The sequence below is a fragment of the Sander vitreus genome, chromosome 23 (assembly GCF_031162955.1).
Source record: "Sander vitreus isolate 19-12246 chromosome 23, sanVit1, whole genome shotgun sequence".
NCBI classification, from domain to species: domain Eukaryota; kingdom Metazoa; phylum Chordata; class Actinopteri; order Perciformes; family Percidae; genus Sander; species Sander vitreus.
This window is the reverse complement of record NC_135877.1, coordinates 20,913,018-20,936,717: the sequence shown is the minus strand read 5'-3', so window position 1 is coordinate 20,936,717 and position 23,700 is coordinate 20,913,018. Positions and strand designations below refer to the sequence as shown.

General features: G+C 41.1%; 1 protein-coding gene across 1 annotated transcript in view; it reads right to left on the bottom strand.

Annotated features, from left to right (window-relative positions):
* LOC144512326 (thyrotropin-releasing hormone-degrading ectoenzyme-like) overlaps nt 1–23,700 on the bottom strand; it is a 186,271-nt gene that overhangs the window by 89,333 nt on the left and 73,238 nt on the right. The window contains exon 6 of the mRNA XM_078243008.1: nt 648–802. Within this exon, the coding sequence (XP_078099134.1) occupies nt 648–802 (155 nt within the window). The remainder of the gene's footprint in view (nt 1–647; nt 803–23,700) is intronic.

The window sequence follows — 23,700 nt, the reverse complement described above, 5'->3', positions numbered from 1 at the left end:
GTTCAAGGCCCGAGCCCATACAAGAGCCATCAAGATGTCAGTAAATGAAGGGAAAACTACTAGAAAACACAAACAAGGTTACGCACGTGACGCTGAACGGGACATTTGTTGAGTAAAAACAAAAAAACTTGCCATTAACTTTTAGATTCAAACAGGAAATGAGCCCTGGGTGAAAGTCCTGTGTTTGTTTGACCCATCAACCTATCTATACCTAACCTATAACCTATACCTACCTCCTTACGCGGGAATTGGGCAACCTTCTATTTCGTCACCTTACTTCCTGCACTGCTCCTGTCATAACTACTGTTGCCCCTACAGGGCAATACCCCTACAAACGTTAATATAGGGCGTATTTTGCTACTTGAACAACTACGTCTGGGAGTGTTTCTGGGGAGGACAGTCTACCCCAAAACAACCTCCACGTCCTGCATTGATGCCATCTTCTCCTGTTACGTCCTTGTCGGTTTACATTACAAAAAGATATGTGGTCAAATGCGTCCCAGACCACCTCTGCAAGTGGATTGAATGATCGATCACAATGTTTCGGTGATCGTTTCCACCATTATTTTGTGCTGTCCACTTGTGATCCGATAGCCAAGATTTAAAGCCAACTTTATTGTTTTTTTAAAGTAGTTCAATTTCCCTACCTGGTGGCAGATTTCGTGGACGACCACCATGGTCAGCTCCATCTGATAGGATGCCGACGACACTTCAGCGTCCAATAGGATCTTCTGCTCCACGAACACGCTCAGCCCCCAGTTCTCCATGGCAGCGTAGGGATGTTTGGGCACCGCCAACAAGTCTGAAAAGCACACACAAAAACAACGCATTATGGCTTTTCAACACACACTGAATGTGTTCCTCCATTAATAACACCCCCCCAAGTCCGATTCATCCAGTGAGATTTAAATAAAAAGCTGACAGAATGACTGCTGGCATCAGAGCAGATCCCATTTTGGGTTAAAATTAAACTCATGAGTCATTTTAACAACCTGCCAAAGAATCCTTTTATGCCCACAACATGGATATATAGAGTCTTTCGACATAACTCTACATTTATTTGTATGAGAGAGAGAGGGCAGCAGAACGAAAGAGAGATGAGGTAAGACATGGAGAAAGAAATAGAGTGAGTACAGAGGAGGAGATGAAAAGAAGGAGAAATAGAAGAATTTCTTTGAGCGAAGAAACTTTGAATAACGGTGAAAGAGGAGAGAGCAGCTGAAGAAGGAGTTTACCTTTAGCAAATACGATTTATTAGAGCGGTAATTACATGTCAAACCTCAGTTAAAGGAAAGTAACCTTGCCGGGCAAATAGTCAAGTGAAAGTCATCCACTGAAGGTTTCAGTAAAAGCCGTAAAGCACATGGTACCGAGCGTCCTGAAAGGTAAGTTATATGACTTTGGTTCAGAGGTGTAATTACTTTGACCTTTCAGGAAGAAATGTACCCTATGAAGCAATTTTTTCAGTTTTCACTCCCTTAAATTACTGGATTGGTTCAGAATAAAATATCTCAACAACTATTCCAGAGATCAACATGACATTTTGCTAATACATTCATGTTCCCCAGAGGATGAATCCTACTGACTTTGGTGATCCTCTGAGCGCCACCATCAGGTTCACATTTGTAGTTTTTAGTGAAGTTTCTTAACACCTGTTGGGTGAATATCATGAAATATAATACAGACATTCATGATCCTCAGAGGACCATTTTGTTACTGACATTGGTGATCCTCTGACTTTTCCTCTAGCACCCCCATTCACATTTGCGGTTTTGAATGAAATATCTCAACAACTATTGGATGGATTGCCATGAAATTTGGTTCAGATGTTCATGTTCCATCTCAGGATGAATTGTAATTGTAAATCGTCAGCAAATCCCGTGAGAGTTTTTCGCAAATTCCTGGATTACCATCTAGATATGAACGTTGTGAGCATGGCAACTTTATACCTGCTAAACATGCTGATGTTAGCAATTGGCTCAATGTGCCGTTGTGCTTAAGTACCGCCTCAGAGCTGCTAGTACGGCTGCAGACTCTTAGTCTCGTTAGTATAAGTTAGCTTCTCACATACATTTGGCATGTTAGTTGTAGGACATATTTTATGAGAATTTGTTATGTGTCCACAGGTTTTCAACACACTAAATATGTGTATATGTACAAATAGCGTCCCAGGTATACAAGCACTTTGTTGATGAGACATTCTGAGCCTTAGTAATGTCAAAAAAGTGTCCCATGATGCTTTGAGTGATGCAGTCATTTGGTTGGTAAATGTTGCCTGGAGTGAGCGAGTCAGCTGTGGGATGCACCTGAGCCTCAGTTTTGTTTTTAGTCTAAAGTTGTCATTGTATGTACATGTACATTTCTTTGGAGAATCTACACCATGAAAAGTTGTGCTGCATTGCCTGCTAGCAGTTCCTGTTTCAACCCTTTCTCCTAAAAGTATATTTATACACTGCTAATGTACAACAACAAATAATGAGGAGTTAGTTTTTTTCAGAATAAAAGCTATGGTAAACCCACTGTACTCTACATGCTCAGCAGCAAACAGCAGACGGGCACAGTTAGAGACTAGCTGGTGAACATACCGTAATGGAGCATTTAGCAGCTAAAGAGACAAATATTTCAAAATGTTAATGTAGACATTTGGCTGTATTTAGTGCAAAAGTTGAGGTGTTTAAAGTACAAAGGGAAAATAAAAAGAGGAGGAGCAGGAAATTGGTTTCTTTTTAAGCAAAGAAACTTGATTAAAAATACGAAGAAAGGGAGAAGGTGAGAAGGTGAGCTTTCTCACTATAACAGACGCCTGATTGTTTTTCAGGAGAAAGGTGAAGAAGAAGAGGTGTTACTCTCTGGTAAATGGGGGGAAAGAGTTCAGGTCCTCATTTAAATTTTAAATCACAATCTTTGGCATATCAGCTGCAGGGACCTTGGTCAGTGTTACAGGATCACATGCGGAGACAACAGGATGATCACTGGAGTCTAAAATTGAACAAACCAGACTTCTCGGTTGGCTGGAAGGTTTTTCTTTTCTTTGGCTCAGTTTGATTCAAGTTTTCAACTGAATTTTCATGAAAAGTACAGAACAGAGTAAACACAAGGAGAGAAGAGGAGGAGAGAGAATATATATTCGTGAAAATTAGAGCTCACAGAAAGGACAAAATATACAGCAGGTGGTGCATTTACGATGGTTTAATGTTAGATATCTCAACCACTCCTGGCCAGGTCTTCATGAAATCTATTGAACACAGATTTTCTCAATCTGTTGTTAATGAAACGGGATGGCCAATCTTCTTTGCAAAAAGCTCCCGGCAGCTTAGCAGTTTAGTTCCTCCACATGGACCGCTGTCTGTCTGAAACTGTCAATCACCTGAGCGAACCATGACATCACTGCAGTTTGACAGCTGTCAATCATCACATGATTCGTGTAGTGAGGCAAAACACACACAAACAGAAAACGCACACTGACAGTAAATGTAAAGCAGATAAAACACACACAAATAACACAAATACTTTTCTTACACTAGATTGCCAGAAACACTCTGGGATTGCTGGGAGAACACACACACACACACACACACACACACACACACACACACTATCAGCCTATCAGTCTATAAGCCCTGTCTTAGCAACTTTGCCTTTCATTTATTTTTCTATCCATTCTCCCGCTGTAAACATAGCCTTGCAAACAGCTTACTTTGTGTGTGTATGTGTATGTATGTATGTATGTATGTATGTATGTGTGTGTGTGTGTGTGTGTGTGTGTGTGTGTGTGTGTGTGTGTGTGTGTACGTGGGCTAGGAAATACATTCAAAACTTAAAGTGACAGACAACAGCAACAACAGCAGTGGATTTATACCACAGACACATGCAGTGTGATGTCACTAGTATTACAGTATTGTTCCTGTTTGTTAAGCAGATATTATTTAGCAATTACAACTGCTTTAATTAGCTTTACTGCTGACGCTATCAAATCAATAGCAGAGAAATAAACCAACTAGACTGAGAGTCTGCTGCAGGCAGGGGCGGACTGGGACAAAAATTCAGCCCTGGCACTGTAGCCACACCAGCCCACATCACTACGCCCATGCAGCCCCACCCACGGACACGTGCATTCACTTATTACATTTGTGAACAGATGGTGAAATAATATAAGCAGTACCTTATGTAACAGATTTTTAAACATTTAATGTAAGTAACTGGCAAACAATGCTTACTACTTTTTAAACAGCACACGTTTATAACAAATGTACACATACTGCCTGTTTATGTCGTTTGTATACCGTCATTCTCTACAGTATGTTGTTCTTTGTTGTCACTGTCTGTTCGATTATCCGTGTTTCTCTCTGTTGACACTACATATTGTCTGTCTGGTTCTCCATCTTTTCATCTGTTTTAACTCTCTAACTCTGCAATTTAAATATGTTTCCATGGCTGTGATTATACTTATATATTATTAAACTCTGGGTTTTTCCTTGCTCAGCTATATTTATGGCAAGGAAATCACAAAATTCTGGTGGCAGGTAACAATTCAAAATATAATGGAATATTATTATATTCAGTAGTCCAGTAAGGGGGCTTTCACATCTGGGACATGGGCTGGATACAACAACACTGTTTAATTAGCATGAACAGGGCTTTATGGTCACTTTTTTCCCCAAGGAGCACCTTTTGCTCCCAAGTTGAAAAATGTAGGATTGACTTACATAGGCTACTGCTTTTACTGCTAAATTGTACAATAACACAATAATGTTATAGATACAAAACGTTGTCAAGTGTAATGTTTTCTACATTCTATTGATCAAAAATGATCAGTGATGTTGAATATAGCTTACAGTGTAATGGACCACCACAGTTCTTGCATACATGTGAACCGCAGATTAATTGCAGAGTTTAACCTACATAGTGTAACACACTAAAATGTGAATGGGGAACAGCAGAAAGACGGAGCAGAACGACGCTGCTTGTTCAGGGTTTTCATGCGTACTCCTATAGGCCTACACTTCGCATCAGGCGTTAAACCAACTGTACCAAAACACTGAATTAGACTACTATTTAACGCGACAACGAGAAGTTTTTAACCGGTAATGAAACTCTCTCAATTTAATACTGATGCTGTCAGATGGCCGCGGGGACAAACAGCAGTCTGCGCCCGTCAGCAGCGGCTTCTCGCTGCGCAGCCGGTCCCCCAGAGCAGCATGATCACCAGGAGAGACTGGTACAGCCTGAACCCTGCAAACGGAGATCCCGTTTGAAGGTGACGTGCTTGATTTTGACTGAACGTCCCAATTTGAGTACCTCTGGATGGGTCGGTCGGCTCATCTCGGGACCAGGCCGGCCGTTGCTGACTGGCCAAATGTATAATAGTTATTATTATTATTATTATTATAATAATAATAATAATAATAACCATAGTGAAATCGTGCAAGTGATAAAAACCCGTCCTATGCGCTGTCGGCCTGTAAAGACATTTTATTTGTATATTTAAAAAAAGAAAATGGTCCGGCCCCTCTGGCATTTGCCAGAATTGCCAGATGGCCAATCCACCCCTGGCTGCAGGTATAATGTTTACCATGTTCGCCATCTTAGTTAAGCATGTTAGCACGCCTGCTAATTACCAGTAAACACAGCGTACACAGCGTACACTTTGGTCCGTACATACGGACCAAAGTATGGTGGTGGACTGGTAGCTGGAGAGGTGCCATTTCACCTCCCAGGCACTGCCAAGGTGGTCTTGATCAAGGCACCGAACCCCCAACTGCTCGGGGCGCCTCTCCATGGGCAGCTCCCTCACTCTGACATCTCTCCATTAGTGCATGTATAGGTACTGAGCATGTGTGTGTAATTCAGGCCTGTGTGTAATGTGTATAATAATAACAGAGTGAAAACATTGTAATTTCACTTGCGGGATTAATAAAGTATAAATTATTATTATTATTATTATTATTATTATTATTATTATTATTATTATTACTACAATTCATCCTGAGGGCAACCAAATTTCATGTCAATCCATCCAACAGTTGGAGACATTTCCCTCAAAACAAATAATGTCAGCCTTAATGTGACGCCAAAGGAAAAGTCAGAGGATCACCAACGTCAGTAGGATTCATCGTCTCGGCGTCCTGGATATCTGCACCAAATGTCACGGCAATCTATCTATGCTGAAATATTTCAGTCTGAGCCAAATGGCTCCGCTCTGGTACGGCTGCCGGAGAGTGAACAGAAACAGTCAGTGCATTTACATGCACAGCAGTAAGTATGGTCTTACCCCAGTTAAGTGAATAACCGGGTTATGCCAGTTCTCCCTGTATACATGAGTGGGGAAGAATGGAATGAATTACGGGCATAAGTCTACCTCTGGTACAGTAGGTGGCGCTCTTCCAACTGGTCAGTATAAGATTTTTTGTATTTTTTTTCTACTGACCTATGTTAAAGGTGCCCTGCCACACGTATATCATTACTTTGTGGTAATGTCTGAAGTTCTAGGAGACAGGAAGACTCAGCTCGATTTGTGCCAGTGCTCATTAATATTTAACAAGCTAAGCTGCTTGACTCTGATTGGCTAACAATGAGAGCCTGGCTACCCGCATCCTTTACCCAGCGCAACTGGACGAAGGCAACACCACGTCAGACTGACTAGCTTTTGTAATTGGCCTGATTTCGCCGCTTATTTCTTTTCAGTAGCTAGAGCTGACAGAGGAGGTAGCAGTTCATTTTCACATTCACCACATAACACAAACACTTATGGACCGAACATATTTCAAAAAATACAAGTAAAAATGGTTCTGTGTGGCAGGGCACCTTTAAAATTACACTGACCGGCCATTCAATTTGTAAAATGTATGTATCTTCATTCACACATTTTGTCACAGCATAGGAAAGTACAGTGCTCTCGCCAGATGCCTGACAACTTTGTTTGGCTCATTATCTGTAACGTTAAGGCTGGTTCCCTCCACTTCTTTGCCGAGACACAGCGTTGACAGCCCAGAAAATGTTGAGCCATCTACCAGTGTCCGCTGCTTGGCAGGGATTGAAATAGATGGACCATAGGGTTTCCGCTGCTGCTGATCCAAGCACCGCTGTTTTGTTTTGTTGTATCATAGCAACGGTATTACGGTCACAGGGATGACGGATTATTTCCGGGTCAAAAACCGCTCCAGCGGAATAGGGAGGGGCAGCACGGAGCATGCACGGACGTTTAAAACAATCTTACTCCGATTAAGTTGTATACATGCAATACCCCGGTTACTAAAGGAGTTCCCTAGGTCTGTTAACCGGGTTATGATAACTCAGATTTTAACCATGGTAAGGTGTATACATGGCGTTTGAGAAACCGAGGTATTGCTTTAATCCGAATAGTTTATTTTTTTAAACTCACTGAGTGAGGCTGAAATCTAACAGTAACGCTGGATTACATGCTGCGTCGTTTCCTGTGAATCCCTCCCATGCAGCGTGGGAATGGCGGACTCTGCCACAAGCAATGACAACCATAGAATAGAGATGTAGTTAATGAATATCTTCAGGATTAGAACAGCTGACACAGCTAATAGTTACCACGTAAGTGATGTGAAACTGGAGCTTTATTGGCCGATTGGCCCAGTTTACCCCTGTCGAACCAGAGGGGTGAGACAATAATAGGGAGACACAGGCGGAGAGAGAGACAGTGTCTAGTTGCCTGGAGACATACAAACAGCTGCTGCAGACAGGAAACTCTCAACACACACTGTGTTTGAGTTCTGTCCCAGTTTTCCAGCTGCTGATGAAGAAGTGCAAAAAACAAACAAGGAAAAGAGAGAGAGACACACACACACACACACACAATAAAGACAGTGTGTGGTGTGCATATAATTATATTGAAGAAATGAATTTCTTCAGTCTGTTCTCTAATAGAGAGAGAGAGAGAGAGAGAACTTAGAGAATCTACCTTGCTCACCCTGCTAGTCTATATTAATCGTCAGTGCTAGAAGAAGTATTAACATATTATATTTACATAAAAGTAGTTATACAACAGTATCAACAATTCCTTCCATCGAGTCCTGCTTTGGTTCACGGTTGTGATGTTTAAATTGGGAATTTCTGCCTCCAGTGCATCAGCTGTAGCAGGATATTAAAAACTTGGCCGCCTGAAGTTTGTCTGCCACCTTCCGAAATGTGCAGCTCCAACCAGTTCTATCAATTTACATACCATATGCTTTGTTTGGTCGAACAGCAGGTATGCAAATTAATATAGATGTTTGTTTGCAACATAAACTGATCTGGTTCTGAACTTAAATACAAATGACGAGTTCTGGACTCGATACGTAAAAACTGATTTACGTGATTTTTGTTTTGGTGTGGAAAAAGCCTCAGCAGCCCTGTTTAGATATAATTTGTCATATTTGAAGTGTCAAGCTGCTCAAACTGTTCACCGCTGATCCATCATCCAACCAGCAGCTGTCAGAGTGACAGCACAAACGGCCTGTGTTGACATGTGAGTCCATTTTAGTAGTTTATAGGGACAGTGTGTAAGACAGAGACAAAGTGTCCTCTGTAGAAACAAGCAACCCATTCATCAACAAACTCTTCTTCAAAACATGAGGAGTGGCGTTAGGGCTGAGCGATTTGATCTACTTTTACTAAAGTCATATTGTGAGAACATGAATCTGTAGCTTATTGATTTCTGTCGTCTAAATTAATAAAATAAGCAAGCTGTATTAAAAACAAAAAGTAGGTATTTAAATGAGAAGAACACTATTCATTGCCTTGAACGTTAATCATGTTCTATTCCATTTTGCACACATTTTCTTTATTATGACCTACTATATCAGTAATGTAAAACATCCTATTATTGTCGTAATAATGATTTCAATCATGTTGTCCATGTTGGTGTTTTCCTCTTTATTCATGGTTCCAGAGACGCAGAAAACAGGACGAGTTTTTGGAGCTTCCCGATCAAAAATAGGAATAGTAGGCTATTGTCTGTGTTTGGCTGGTCCAAGTGAACATCAGAGTCCTTCTTTTGACGGGCTCCAGTTTATGTCCTCCCATGATCCTCCATTTTGGATTAGGGCTGGACAATATGATGATGTATATATATCGTCAAAACGAAAATGTCTACCATGTATATTTTTCGATATCGTTTATATTGCGAACAGCTGAACTGGGTTACATTGACTTCATTTCGACGACGCTTCCCGTTTTGATCCTTCAAGTTATGTTCATTTTGCACAGTTATATATAAATCAGAAAATACTCATTACTTTTTAATTGTCAAGTATTTAATTCACACAGGAATATATAAACAATTTTGTTTCCATGTAGTTTCTTTATTGAATAACCAGAAAACTATGCTATATCGTGATATATATCTTTATTGAGATATGAAATGACCTATATTTAGGGCTAGATATGGAACTTCAATACTTTTAGGCACCGACCTAATTGCCTAGATAGTATCGAGTATTGAAAAATGCCTTGTCATTCAATACCAAATTTCAATACCTCATCAGCTTCAGTGAGCTGGCTGTCCAACGTTACACGTCCTAGAGGCATGCAGGAAAAAACACTGCATTACGCACAGAGACGAGGCTCACGTGTGTGTGTTGTATGGCTTGACTGCGTGAAGTGTAAAGGGCTGAAAAATAACTAAAAAGATTTGTACTGCAATGCGTAATGTTGTCATTTTGTTAAAATGGGTTTAATCCAATTGGTATTGAAAAAAGTATCGTTCAGGAACCGGTATCTAATTCATGGTAAAAGGTCAGCACTGTGATGACGGCATGGGCAAATTCACATGTCAAAGTTCACCAAAGTGCAACTCAATGAAAGAAAATGTGTCTGGATTTACATTTCCCCCGCGAGCGACTTCACTGATCGTGACGATCCAATTGAAATGAATTGATTGCACCATTTTAAACAGGATGAAGAGCCTTAAACGCAGCACCAACCACCGATCAGCTCCGGCCCCTCTAACTGGTTCAAACTCATTTGAAAGAGTAGCCTACACGGCCAGGGCTCACTAATCACAGCCAGGAGGACGGGAAGCGTGACAGACAGTTTAACTGGCAGCTCAAATAATGCATCTTGAAATAAATGAGTTACCGTGGAAACAGAATTCCAAAGCTGTGACACGCTCCATCCACAGTATCCAATCATGTGCCAGCCCTCTGCTCCCAGGCTGAACCATGATTGGCTGACAGCTCATTATCCACATGACTGAGGCTCAGGCAGCAGAACTGATTGGCTGGCTGGAGGGTGGGGTAATGTGATTGGTTTAACTTAAGGGGGAAATGCAAATCAGGCTGCTTGGTTTAAGGTGGGATATGCAAATGAAACATACTCAAATGAAGTGAATAGTTTCATTTTACCGCAGAATGAAGCTTGAAGTGCACACCAACACGCACACGAAATAAAACCTAAATTAGATTCTCTGTTGTCACTCCCGTGGGGTTACTCTGGTATTTTACCTGGATTCTGTTTCTGCCTGTAACATCTCTTATTACTATGAATCTCTTTCTTTTATTATCTATCTATCTATCTATCTATCTATCTATCTATCTATCTATCTATCTATCTATCTATCTATCTATCTATCTATCTATCTATCTATCTATCTATCTATCTATCTATCTATCTATCTATCTATCTATCTATCTATCTATATATATACATATCTCTCTCTCTCTCTCTCTCTCTCTCTCTCTCTCTATATATATATATATATATATATATATGGTGATTTAGCTCTGCAGAGAAACAGTGCATGCTGAGTCCAGGTGCAAAACACACCGCAGACTCCATCCTCGCCTGTTAAAAGGTGAACTCCAACATCGATCTTGTTGGTGTAAAGGTGAGTTTACTAGCCATGTGAAGTAGCCTACTACTCCGCCTGTTAATACATCTCTCTGGAGGAGCTTTATCGAGTATGAGAAAAAAAACCCTGACGACATCACAGTGATGTCATCATCTTAGCTTGGGCTTGAATAAAAACTGTAGTCGTTACAAAATTGTTGTAACATTTAAAACTGGAGGTGTGGAGTTTTAAAGATGTAAACATTTACCAGTAACAAACAGATGAGTTGCATTCTGGGAAGTGTAGGATCAGGTGTGTTTTTGAAACTTGACCCATACTTGGGGACTAGAAGTTTAAAGAATACTTCGGCCTCTACCTCCCTGATTTTGAGTCCCCAAACGTTATGAAAGTGTGATACTAAATCGCTAGTACCTCTTTTAGGGCCCCTGGAAACCGGATTATTGATCGAAGTATTGATATTAAATATCCAGGTCTAAATATGCAATCGTCAAGGTGAAGAAATACAGAAATCACTCATTTGAAATAACAAATTTTGGCTCCGTCAGCAATGACATTTTAAGAAATTGTGAAGCTCTACAGACATTAGATGCTTTAATAGTGCGCCACCTTTTTCTACTCTTTAACTGATTTGTATTTTTGAGTTTGAGCATCCAATAGGAACCAAATATCACTTCTTTCATTTTTCAGCACATTTTTAAAGCTCTGAAACTTTTGACCAATACAACCCTTTCTCAAATATGTACATGCACGTTCTGCGAGTTAGACTAGAGTCGTTTTGTTTGCTTTCCAGACGGTGCATGAAATGATGAATGCAATGGTAGTTATGGTAGATGCAAACTTTGTAGTCATCCTTCACAACTATCTGGGAACAGATTGACAGTGAATCACAACACTGCTAATGGGACATGCGGGCCAGGTGTGTCCATGCCTATTGGTAGCCTATTCATTCTCCACCTTAACGCCCGGGTACCTCTGGAGGGTTTACAAAGAAGTTTGTGATTCCAAAATGGCAGCATCCTTCTGCTGTGTTTGACAAGTCAGTGACACACTCAAACAACTATCCATGCACTAATTGGCTGCATTAGACAACATAACACCACCATGCTATTTGGTGTGTGTTTGTGTGTGTGTGTGTGTGTGTGTGTGTGTGTGTGTGTGTGTGTGTGTGTGTGTGTGTGTGTGTGTGTATGTGTGAGTGAGTATTTGACATTGCTTCTGTTTTGCTGCTGATTTGAGTGAATCACGGCTGAATCATGATAAACATGATACTGTCACAGCGGCTGTAATTGCTTCAGTATCAGAAAAACTCACAACTCATGACTGGCTGTTGTGCTGCCTGTCTTGATGTGTATGTGCGTGTGTTTGTGTGTGTGTGTGTGTGTGTGTGTGTGTGTGCGCGTGCGTGCGTGCATGTGTGTGTCAGCAGGCCAGCTGACTAATTATGTAGATAATGAATCCGTGTGGACAAATATTAGATTGGATCTCTGTCAGCTTAAGACCAGACCCAGATCCAAAATTGGATTTTGTCTATATTGTTTATATAGAAACAACAAGATAGCTTTATATAAGAAGATAATTGAGGAGGTGGCTGTCGAGACAACCGTCTCTTCTAAAAATACTGCTAATTTGCGTTGTCAAATATGTTTTTTGGGGGGAAATTGCTGTTTGGATTCGCTCAGGAAGCTTTCCCTCGCATTCATATTTAGCAACTTCTCATCTCACGATTCATGTGCAATGCCAGCGTTTTCTTCCACTGCAAAAGAGTCATGACTATTCGGCAGAAGACAAGTAGAAGTATACTGAAAAAGATAAACCTTTATGACTCAAGTCAGAGTTCTTTCCTTGACCTCGTGTGCCTTGACTCGTCTACACAGAAACCATGAAAATATCAAGTGCAAAACCACGAGCAGAGTTGCATCATTTGACGTGTGGCCAGAGCACACAGCAGCCACACAACCTCTGCACACAGAGAAAGTCCACACACAGTGGGACGGATACGCCAATCAAAAACTGCAGCTTTCTGAGACAATGCTGGAAATAATGAAGTGGTATACCAAAACAAGTCGGGTCAACTTGGGATGTCGAGTCCAAGGTTGTGGTGGTAAGAACAAAAGATGGTAAACTCTGCCTCCGCTCAGCTACTCTATCATCCACCAGGGCCGTGGTGGAAGGAAGGATGGATATTTTTATCATATAAAAGGATGTCATCCAGGCGGTGTTATATTTCCTACAAACGTTGGCTGAGAACTCGACCTGATGGTGTTTCCTCTCTGTGGAGGGAAAGACCATCTGAAAGTTTAATGACGAACTCCCAGTCTTAATGGAATTTATTTTTGTTGCTATTACTTGAGTAAAAGGATCGGGGTATTTTCCCACCTTGGCTCACTGTCTTGTTTTTCTTTCCTTCACTCAGCATTTCACATTTCGAGGCAGGACCCAGGAGTCTGTCTCCACCACACACACACACACACACACACACGTCACAGAATCATTCACACTCGGTTCAATTCACAAAAGGACTGTGCAGCTTTTGCGGCCCCTGAACCCAATGCGTTCTCACTCTCAGCTTTTCAAAAAAGCGACGGCTGGTCAAGTGTCTCTGGTATTTGTTACTGACACAGAAAGTCGCCTTTAGCGTCTAGCCCTTTGGCGTCATATTTAGATGCTCTGGGTCGGGACTCTTGGCGTCACTTTTTGACGCTCTGGGTCTGGACATACGTTTTACTGACATACGGCACAAGAACGAGACAGTTAGGTTTAGGAGAAGATGCTGGGTGGGGTTACAAAATGTACATTTCAGTGACAGGCGAGACAGGAACGGGACACGAACCCCGGTCTCCTGGGTGAAAGTCCTGTGTTGTTTGACCCATCCACCACCCCAACCTACCTCCTTATGTGGATTTTCGGTCTTTTCATCCTTGCTAAAGGGTGATTTCTGCGTTGGTATCTGACACAGAGAGCCACTGACCAAGTGTCAGTATTTGACGAGTTGGGAGTGAGAACGGGTTGGCTAAACCTGCGCAAATAAAACCAAAAGAAACCGTGCAACTCTCAAAGCACCTGAAAAAAATGGGCAAATTGCATTGAGCTGCGAAACTTTATGGGTGTGTTTGCACTGTTATATCTGTTGTGAACCGGACTGTAAGACGGGGAAGATAGCGCTGCAAGTGATGCACAGTTCATGGTGCTATCAGCCACTGCAATCCGTCTGACTTTTGTCTCTGTATTTCCCTGCTTCCTCCCCCTCTCCCTCTCCCTCTCCCTCTCTTCGGTCGAGCTCCACTTGTCCACCAATTATCTTTAGCTCGTTCAGATAAGAGGTGCTCCATATTGAACAGACACAAGAAGAGAGTACAGGGGAGTCTTTGAATGTTAAAACGCCTTCACAGCCACCAGACAACCTGCATCCACACAGAGAGAGAGGGGGAGAGAGAGAGAGAGAGACCAACCTAGAGCATGCAAAACAGTAAGTGTTGCTGGAGACTGAAATGTTCATTACACCCCATAATATGAAAGTGCTGTACAGAATAAATTACACGGTGATGGTTCAGCTATTCTTACAAGTGGAGTTTAAAATGTCGAGTTTGTCCTGAGGGTGGTGTTAAAGGAAAGACCATGAGGTTTTTAAATATTATCGAAAGGGTTTAACTTTGGGGGAGAAGGAATGTACTCATGTCAACAGATTATTCCTGCTAGATTTTGACATGGTCAAAGTATGTGGACACCCTATGTATGACAGAAATGGTGGTGAAAACCTATGGCTGAAACAACTTTTATATTTTTTTGTGGCGGAAAAGGTTAAAGGACTAAAGCCGTGGTTATATTCCATTTGTACTCAGGAGTCGGATTTTCCGAGGGCAAAGTTGGAAACACGCCCCCTGACCTCGGATTTCCGAGCTCTGAACTCTGACAACCTGGCAGTACCCCAAGCTCAAAATCCAACATGGCTGCTCTGTGCCTCAAGAGTGGTGAAAGCTGTAGTAACATACAGTTAATAGCACTTCTGTCTTATTTGTGTCTCACTAAATCAGTCGTACACACAGTCCTGTCCAACTTCTATCTGTGGACATGTTGTCACACTGTTTGTATGCACAAAAACAGCGTAATGCATTGTTATCAACTAGTATTGCTAACAATGGCTAACCTGGCTAGAGCTAACCCTACAATGAAAAATCGGACTTGTAAATGGAACACATTCAACTCGGGTGTGACGTAATTTCCAGCTCCGGCTTCTGAATTCTAAAAAAGGTAAATGGAACGCACTATTACACTTTTCAATTCGACTTCAGTCATCCGATCATGCCAGGACGCATCAACTGTCACCTCTGAACGCTCCTAGATCGGATCTTGCTCGCGTTCGGATCCGATCAGCCAGACCACATTCAGAGGTGGCCTGGCTGCATTGAGTTTGGATTTCAGTGAGATGTGGACAGCTTGTCAAACGTAGGTCTCGAGTCATCTTCCACACAGGAGTTTCTTTTTCCCAAGCAAGAGCAAAGGAAAGAGATCCAAAGATGGAGGGAAACCGGGGCTGGAGCACAGCCGAGACCCGCTGTCCACCACTACTATTAAATTATTTACTCGTTTTTTTACTAAGGGATTAGTGTTTTAGGAACCTTGCCGTGTTGTTTGTTCAATAACATCTATGTATGTATGTTGTATGTCTGTATTACGTTTGTAATGGTAATGGCAGCAGCATGGGGGTTGGCCCAAGCTAAACTCTCCGCATTGTCGATTAATAAACAACATCATAGTATGTCTTACAGCACCGTGGTCACTGTGGTGGCTGTCTCCGCTGCTCTCTCCCATACACTGTAAAAAATAATGGACGTAGCATCTGTGATGTCACCCATTGATCTGTGCCTTTTTTAAGCTTCGAGTTTGGCAATTTGGCGGTCACCATCTTGGTCTTTCGAAACCGGACTGACGAATTTTGGACGAGAGTGTGAAGCTTGGGAGGATGAGGCAGCCAAGCCCGTGTTGTTTATGGATGAAATGGTGCTGTGCTAAGCTAAACGCTAAAGAGGTAAAGTTGCTGATTTTCAACCCTTCTGAAGCGAGTCATCCAGTGGAGATTTAATGATTTCTAAAATATCACGAAATTGTAACAAAATAAAGCAAAACAAGTCCACGACATTGTGTGGTGGACTAACATTTTGTGTCTACTTTGGGTCAAACTCCAAAACACTGAATTCTACATCTCCCATAATGCAACTGCATTTAGTGTCAATTCATTAGAGCCTCCTCATCTTTCAAACTCCACACCTGCAGTTTGTAACACAGGCTTTCTGTTTTTAAAGTTGTAGCCAGTAAATTAAATTGCGTGTTTTGTTCAACTAAGAGTCCTAAATAATTAGAAATAGAAACATGTAGGGTTTGCTAACATTTGAAATGCTAAAAACAACAAATATTTGCAACTTTTGCTTGATAAAACTTACATTTAACTTTTTTTTGGCACATGAATTGTGTTTCATTGATCATATGTCTTCTTTCAGTGACTAAATGTAGGAGAGTCAATGCAAGCACTCTGCTTATTATTTCACCACGCAAACCTGTCGGATTTTCTACAGCAGGTCTGTAGGTCTAAATGATCGAACTTGTTTCAGCTCGGTGACAAGCTGCAGCAGCAAAGTGCGTCATTTCTAGAAAGCGAAGCTGTCAGTGAAGTGGCGCTCTGCGTGAAGGGACTGCAACAACATATTTATAAGGTGTGGGCTGAGTGAGTAGTGAACGTGTCCTTGAACCAACAGCGAGGCCAGACAGTTATAAACTACAACACGTCCCCACACACACACACACACACACACACACACACACACACACACACACACACACACACACACACACACACGGCAGTTAAATCAATTACAATAGAATCAAATCAAGATAAAATCAGTTACAAATGACAAGAAATGATTAGAAAAACAGTAATTATGCAGTAATAACTTGCCCTAAAGGAAACATTTAGCTAATTATCTAGCACGTAAACACAAGTACACACACACACACACACACAAATGTGATGGTGAAGATGTTGAGCTGTCGGTCCTGACACAAACTGAAACGCTCTCTGTCTCGCTGCACAAGTGGAAAAACTATCTGTCTGTGTGCAGAGGAGACTCAGAGGACAGTGACAATCAGATCGCCTCAGGGCTGGCTGATTGGCTTGGCTAACTGCCAGCCCCGGCCAATCAGAGGCCTTTGATTTCCCCACAGCGATAAAAGCTGAAAAATATTTTACAGCCGAGCTGCGACGACCTTTACACTAAAGTATCACAACACACCTGGAAACGTTTGATTAGAGATTATAAATGAGCTGGTTAGTCTCATTAGCTGCCAGCACCGGTGGAAATGTTATTTTTAGAAGTTGTGTTGTAGGATGGTGATACTGCAGTGACTTCCTGTTTACACTGTAGACTGGTTACTGATTGGACGACAAGAGATGTATCTATCTGTATGTGATCTGTGAATCATTGTGGGACTGCAATCATATATTACATGTACATACATTGAATGTGGTATGTTTGTGGTCTGTGTCAACAACGCTGAGTGTGTGTGTGTGTGTGTGTGTGTGTGTGTGTGTGTGTGTGTGTGTGTGTGTGTGTGCGTGCATGACGGAAAGGTGTGTCAGATGTTTGTTGGGCGACCATACAGATGTTTTTTATGTTTATGTTTTTAATGTTATCTGTAGAATATTTTTTAAGACAGTTTTATCTTATCTGCTTTTTATTCATTACTTTTGCCGCTTACCCTCTCTTTGTATCTGTAAGATTATTATGTACTCCAGTTCCAATGTTTAATATCCGACCTTCTAGTAACACATTTTAAACACATTTCCAGAGCGTTTACCATCTTATTTTAGCAACATGCCTGCTAATTAGCAGTAAACACAGCGTACAGCTGAAGCAGATAGGAATGTCATTATAGGATTGCTATTAGTTTTGGTGGAAGAAAACGCAAATTAATACGCGTTTTCACCGACTGCCTTTATGCGAATATTAGTTCATCAAGAGAAACAGCTGCTGGAGCTAATTCACCAATCGGAAGCCATTAAATCATCGCCGATGACGAGGGTGGAACGAGATGATGTCATTAAATGACAATGTGGAAATGTTGACTCATGATTTATTAGCTAAGTCTGTTGCCATTTAACTTTATTGCGTTTTTCTTTTATCGATACACAAACGTTTCCACGTCAGACGAGCACAATTGAAAATGTGCATAAAAACATGGATGGAAACGCACTTATTTATACCATTTATGGAAATTCTTTATACCCAGTGTCTGTGGTTTCCTGTCTTTAATTGTCTTTCACCTTTTAAATGGTGGTTATATAGTAAAATGTAAATGAGGACCGCCATTCTCAGGCAGGAAGTGAAGTAAGGACACCCAAGGCAGCAGTTTGAGGACTATTATCTTTAACGCTCTCTGTGGGCTCGGAGCAGATGACTCAGAGAAGCTGATGTTGCTTGACACCCATTATCACCAGTAGACAGCTGTCAATTTACTGCTCTCACGTAACAAGAAAATTAACTATTATTTTGTGGCCGGGTTAGCTCAGTTGGTAGAGCAGGCGCACATATATAGAGGTTTACTCCTCGACGCAGCGGCCCTTTGATGCATGTCATTCCACCCCCTCTCATGTCATGTCTTTATGTCTTCATCTGACCTGTAGAAATAAAGGCCTAAAAATGGCCCAAAAAATCATAAAAAAAATAAATAATTAACTATTATTTCCCCCGGTGTGGTTGCCATGCTCACACTCAGCGGAGAAGTTGAATGTTTACATTTGGAACAGCAAAGTGGCTGTTTGAATGCTGCGTCCATCACATCAGATCTCCACCTGACAGTGACGAGTCATCCAATGAGGTTGTTTGCGATGGGTGATATCATCACCGTCTCTGTCAGCAGAGTGAATCTCATTAACCGGCAGATGGGATGTTCATATAACATCTTTACTCTGCCCTTTATTCCGTTTTCTCCATTCGTTTTGTTTATCTGCTCATTTTCTTTTTCTCTTTTATTCCGATCTTCTGTCGTCTCCGTCTGTTCATTTCTCTTTACATTTTGTCACACAAATCACTCTTTCACTCCGCCATCTGTTGTGTGTCACATTCTCTGCTCCGCCGACTGCCTGCGTTTCGGCTACCCAGCATCAGTCTTTGTGGGGTTTTAGCATCAGATTGACCCAGTGTAAACTCAGCATCAAGCTGGTGCTGTGAGTCCATTAGGTGTCGACAGCGTACTGATTGCACATCTACAGAGTTCTGGCTCAGAGCCGCTCGGGTGAGTTCTGGGAAGGTACCTACAAGCACACGGAGGCTGTCACTGCTCCTTTAGCGAACAGCTACTCACTAAGTTCTGCAGAGTCACCAGAGAACTGTACAGAGCTCCTGTCTGGTCTGGGTTCCTTAAAGCCCAGTTCAGATCAAAGACTCGTGAGACGAGTTGAAACTTGCAACTACTCGCAACGCACCGTTCTGCAACGTTACTCTGATTCACGGCTTTGTCCTAGGTGCTCCCTCTCTTCAGTCACTCTCGAGCTCCACCGTACGTGTTTGCAGGCGCACGTTGAGCTTCCGTTAACAGTTTATAACAGAAATAAAATGGATTATGGATCATTTTATTGTAGCGGACTTTACAAGATGACTTCTTTATTGGCTGTAGAAACAGGTGACGTCTCTAACGTTCTAAAACCAGCCTCTGGAGACTTGAACAGCTGAGTCGCAGCCACACCATCAGCTGGTTTGAGTCGAGCTGAGACGGGCCGGTTCAGACCGCTGAAACTTTTCCCTGCGACGTTCTAAAGCGGTTTCGTCTCGTTGCGAATCTTTGGTCTGAACTGGGCTTAACAGCACCTGGAGGATGCTCCACATCCTCATATTCTCCACACGTGTTCACGTTATTTACCTAACATGGCCATTCTGAATCTCAATACCGTAACGTTACTTTTGCTGTTTTTGTCTACGTACGACATCTATGCATGTCTACTCCTTGGTGGCTGAGGGCAGTGGTGGATTTACTCAGGTCCTGTACTTAAGTACAACTTTGAGGTACTTGCACTTCTTGATTTCTGCTACCTTATACTTCACTACATTTATTTGAGAACTTTAGTTACTTTGCAGATTCAGATTAATAATACAAATATTAATCAGCAAATTAGTTATGATGTATTATCACAAAAAAATAATGTATACTTTATTATTGCTGCAAGGGGAAAGCCAACTTTTTCACTCTGTTTTATATTAATGCATCAATAATTATCCCAAAAAGCACAGTGAGCCTCTTTTCATTGAAATGAATGGGGTGCCACCCTGAAACACAGTATCAAGTTGTCTTAATTAATACATCCATGCTCATCCTACCTGGGGTGAACAGCCACCAATGTACAACACAAGACCAGCAAACATCTGAGATGAGTGCAGCGATTCAGAGATATGAAAACAGACTTTCAGCACCGGACAGCTCCTCAGAAACTCACTGTGGTTAATGACATGTTTACATTGTATGCATGTGTTATAATAGTATCAAAGAAAATTGTTAATTCTTTATTATTATTATTATTATTATTATTATTAATAATAATAATAATAATAATAATAATAATAATAATAATAATAATGGTATTATTATGGTGGCTGGTGCTCGTTACCATTCCTGCCAACAGCTCTGACAGAGGAATTGTGATTTATTTCGCCCCAGTATTAAAATAATGATGCCCGTTAGTGAGTATAGCCGAGCTGGCGGTTTTTAATACTAGTCGGTTGCTATGGTTACACGTATGAAGAGGTTCACAATGTGTAAATAGGCTTCTAGATTTAGGGGGGCGACCTCTAGCTCACCCAGTAAGAGCGTTCGCCCCATGTTGGCTGAGTCCTGCAGCGGTGCAGGTTCAAAGCCAACCTGCTGCCCTTTGCTGCGTGTCATCCCCCATCTCTCTCCCCCTTTCATGTCTGTCCACTTTCAAAATAAAAGGAAAAGCCCCAAAAATAATCTTTAAAAAAAGAAGAGAGAGACAGACAGACAGAGAGACAGAAGCAGGTAGACAGAATCATGTAAGGTTCCTTATATTCTAATGAAGTCTATGCAAACAGCCTCTGTAGTTATAAACGATCCACTTCAAACAAAAACACTGCAGGGAGACGGAGAGAGCTAATACAGATGATTAATTAGCCGGGTTCAAACGAACATGCACACACGCGCACGCACGCACGCACGCACACACACACACGTTAATCTAGTAATTAAACTCAAAATGTAATTTGGCTTTGTTGTGTTTTTTATTAAACTCTTTCATTTCTACTCTCACTTATATTTCCTCCAGATAAAAAGACAAGTTAATTAAATAATACATAACATATAATGTAAGTATGGATTCTGGATCTCCCCCCCCAAAAAAAAATACCTGGAAGCAATATAAACGCAAGTTTTGGAGGGGGCTTGTGAAAAGTGATATAAATTTTTATTATGCATGATTTCTTATGAATAACAATATTTCTACTACATATATCATATAAGAGATAAAAAATGAAATAACAATAGCTCATGTTTCCACTGAGCCACAGGAGTCCCTGTTTCTAATTAGTCACAACCTGTTAACGTGATTTTGATTTCTCTAATGATATAACATTTGAGTTCTGTGTGTAGACTGAAAATATCTTCTTTTCATAAAACAACGCTGAGATATTTGGTGCCAGTGGTATGTTTGGGAGTTGTTTTTCCTGCTGTATTTTATTATTTGAGCTGCACACTCTTATGTTGTTTACAACGGCATAGATGTGGCAGTGCATATTACCTAAGTGAATTATCTTAAATGTGTCATTAGTGGTGTTTTCTGATTCAAAACTTCCATTGGAAATCTTCCGTTTGAAGCTTGAGTGGCGTCAACATCCTTCGTGGACTATAAAAAGATCAGTCATCACTGCTGTACAATTGTCACATTAACTATGATTTAATACACTCTTTAAAATTAAGCAGAACATTGATGAAGGAAATGTGTAAGCATCATAAGTCTTATTTTCATATATATATATATATATATAACTAAGTAAAACTTCCATTTTAAATCTGCCGTTTGGAGCCAACATCCAGCTTGGACTATTAAAAGATGTTTTCCTTGCTGTACAATAACAAGATTAGCTATGATTTAATACACTTATACAGTTAAGTATATCATTATATTTAATTAAATGTTTAATTACCTTAAGTTCCTAAAATTACATTTGAAATCTGCCGTTTGAACAATGAGTGGAGCCAACATCCAGCTTAGAGTATAAAATGATGCCCTCAATGCTGTACAGTTTGAGGATTAACTGTGATTAAATACACTTAAAGATAAATCAAAAAAATCTGCTGTTTGAATCCTTGACATTCATGTTAGAGAATAATAGGTCATCAGTGTGTGCATAATTATACAATTAACTATGATTTAATAAAATGAAGTAGAACATTATATTGTTAAAGCAAATGTGTACGCACCAAAGTCTTGTTTTCTAATGATAAACCTAATGCAAAACCTCCATAGAAAATCTGCCATTTAAAGTACAATGAGCTAAATCCAGGTTGGGCCACAAAAAGATGTCATCACTGCTGCACAATTGTAAGATTAATCTTGATTTAATCCACTTATAAAGCAAATCCTCCTTTGTCCAAACAGCCTTCAGGCTGATGATCATGCTCATTATGAGGATGTCAGTATTCAGCTGATGTGCTGTCCACCGGTGTGTACGTAGCTCCAGGCTGAACCAGTTCTGTCTTTAATAGCATAAATGTGAACATGTTAACCGAGGTGAACCACCAAACCTCAGATACAAGCCTGGAGACAAAGGAAACACCAGCTGCTCTTTACTATCAGTCTTTATTTACAGGAATAAAATACAGTCCACAGTCCCAAGTGCAACCTAAAGCGTTTTTTAGTCAGTGCACAGCAGGTGGGCTGAACATTATTAGGAAATTTTAGGACTTAAAGCATTTCTAATATGTATTGTTCATGATATCACTACAATTAGTTCTTTCTACAAAAACACCACAAATGAGGCCAGACAACCACAATCAACAAAGAAGTCTTCTTTCTATGGCACCTTAATTACCCACAATACAACTCGACAACCGACAGGGTTTTTGTGCCTAAACCTAACCACGCTGTGACCATTTCACGACGTTAATGACATGTATCAAACCGTGACCGTTACAGTAGGATATGAGGATGGAAAACGCTCATGTGGTTCGTATTTTGTGCCACGCTAGGGGCGTTCATTTATAAAAAGCTCCTATGGGTCGTATTAGATGGTAAACGACCTATATCGTCGTATGGTTTGGAGTACTTGTTGTGATACTCTTATCTCAGTCTCGCATTGTCTAGTCTCGCATTGCCAGACCCTCCTCCAAAGTGCGCTGAAGGGGCGTCTGGCTACTCCACATAGAATTTGGGGAAGGGAGGAAAACGTGCTCTGGTTTATTGCCATTTCTTTTAAACCGATCACAATCGTCATGGGCGGTGCTAAACTCCGCACAGAGCCGCTGCAAAATAGCCGTGCGAGAGAAAACTCAGATTGGACAGAGAGTCTAGCTAGCTGTCTGGATTTACCCTGCAGAGATCTGAGGAGCAGTTAACCATAGTCCTCAGAAATCCATGGGATTTAAAATTCCAACACAAAGAAAGCTGAAGGAAACGATTAATACACGCATCCGGCATAATTTCCTGCAGCACTGGAGCAATCCCGGAAGTGGAACGCGAAGGATAAAGACTACGCATTGCCAGACCTATCTCCACAGCGCTGTGGAGTAAGGTCTGGCACCTCCACACATACATTCTGGGTTCTGGGTTGTTTGCATTTCTTTAAACCAATCCCAATCGTCCTGGGCGGCGCTGAGCTCCGGACGCAGGTCAGATTATCCTGGAAATA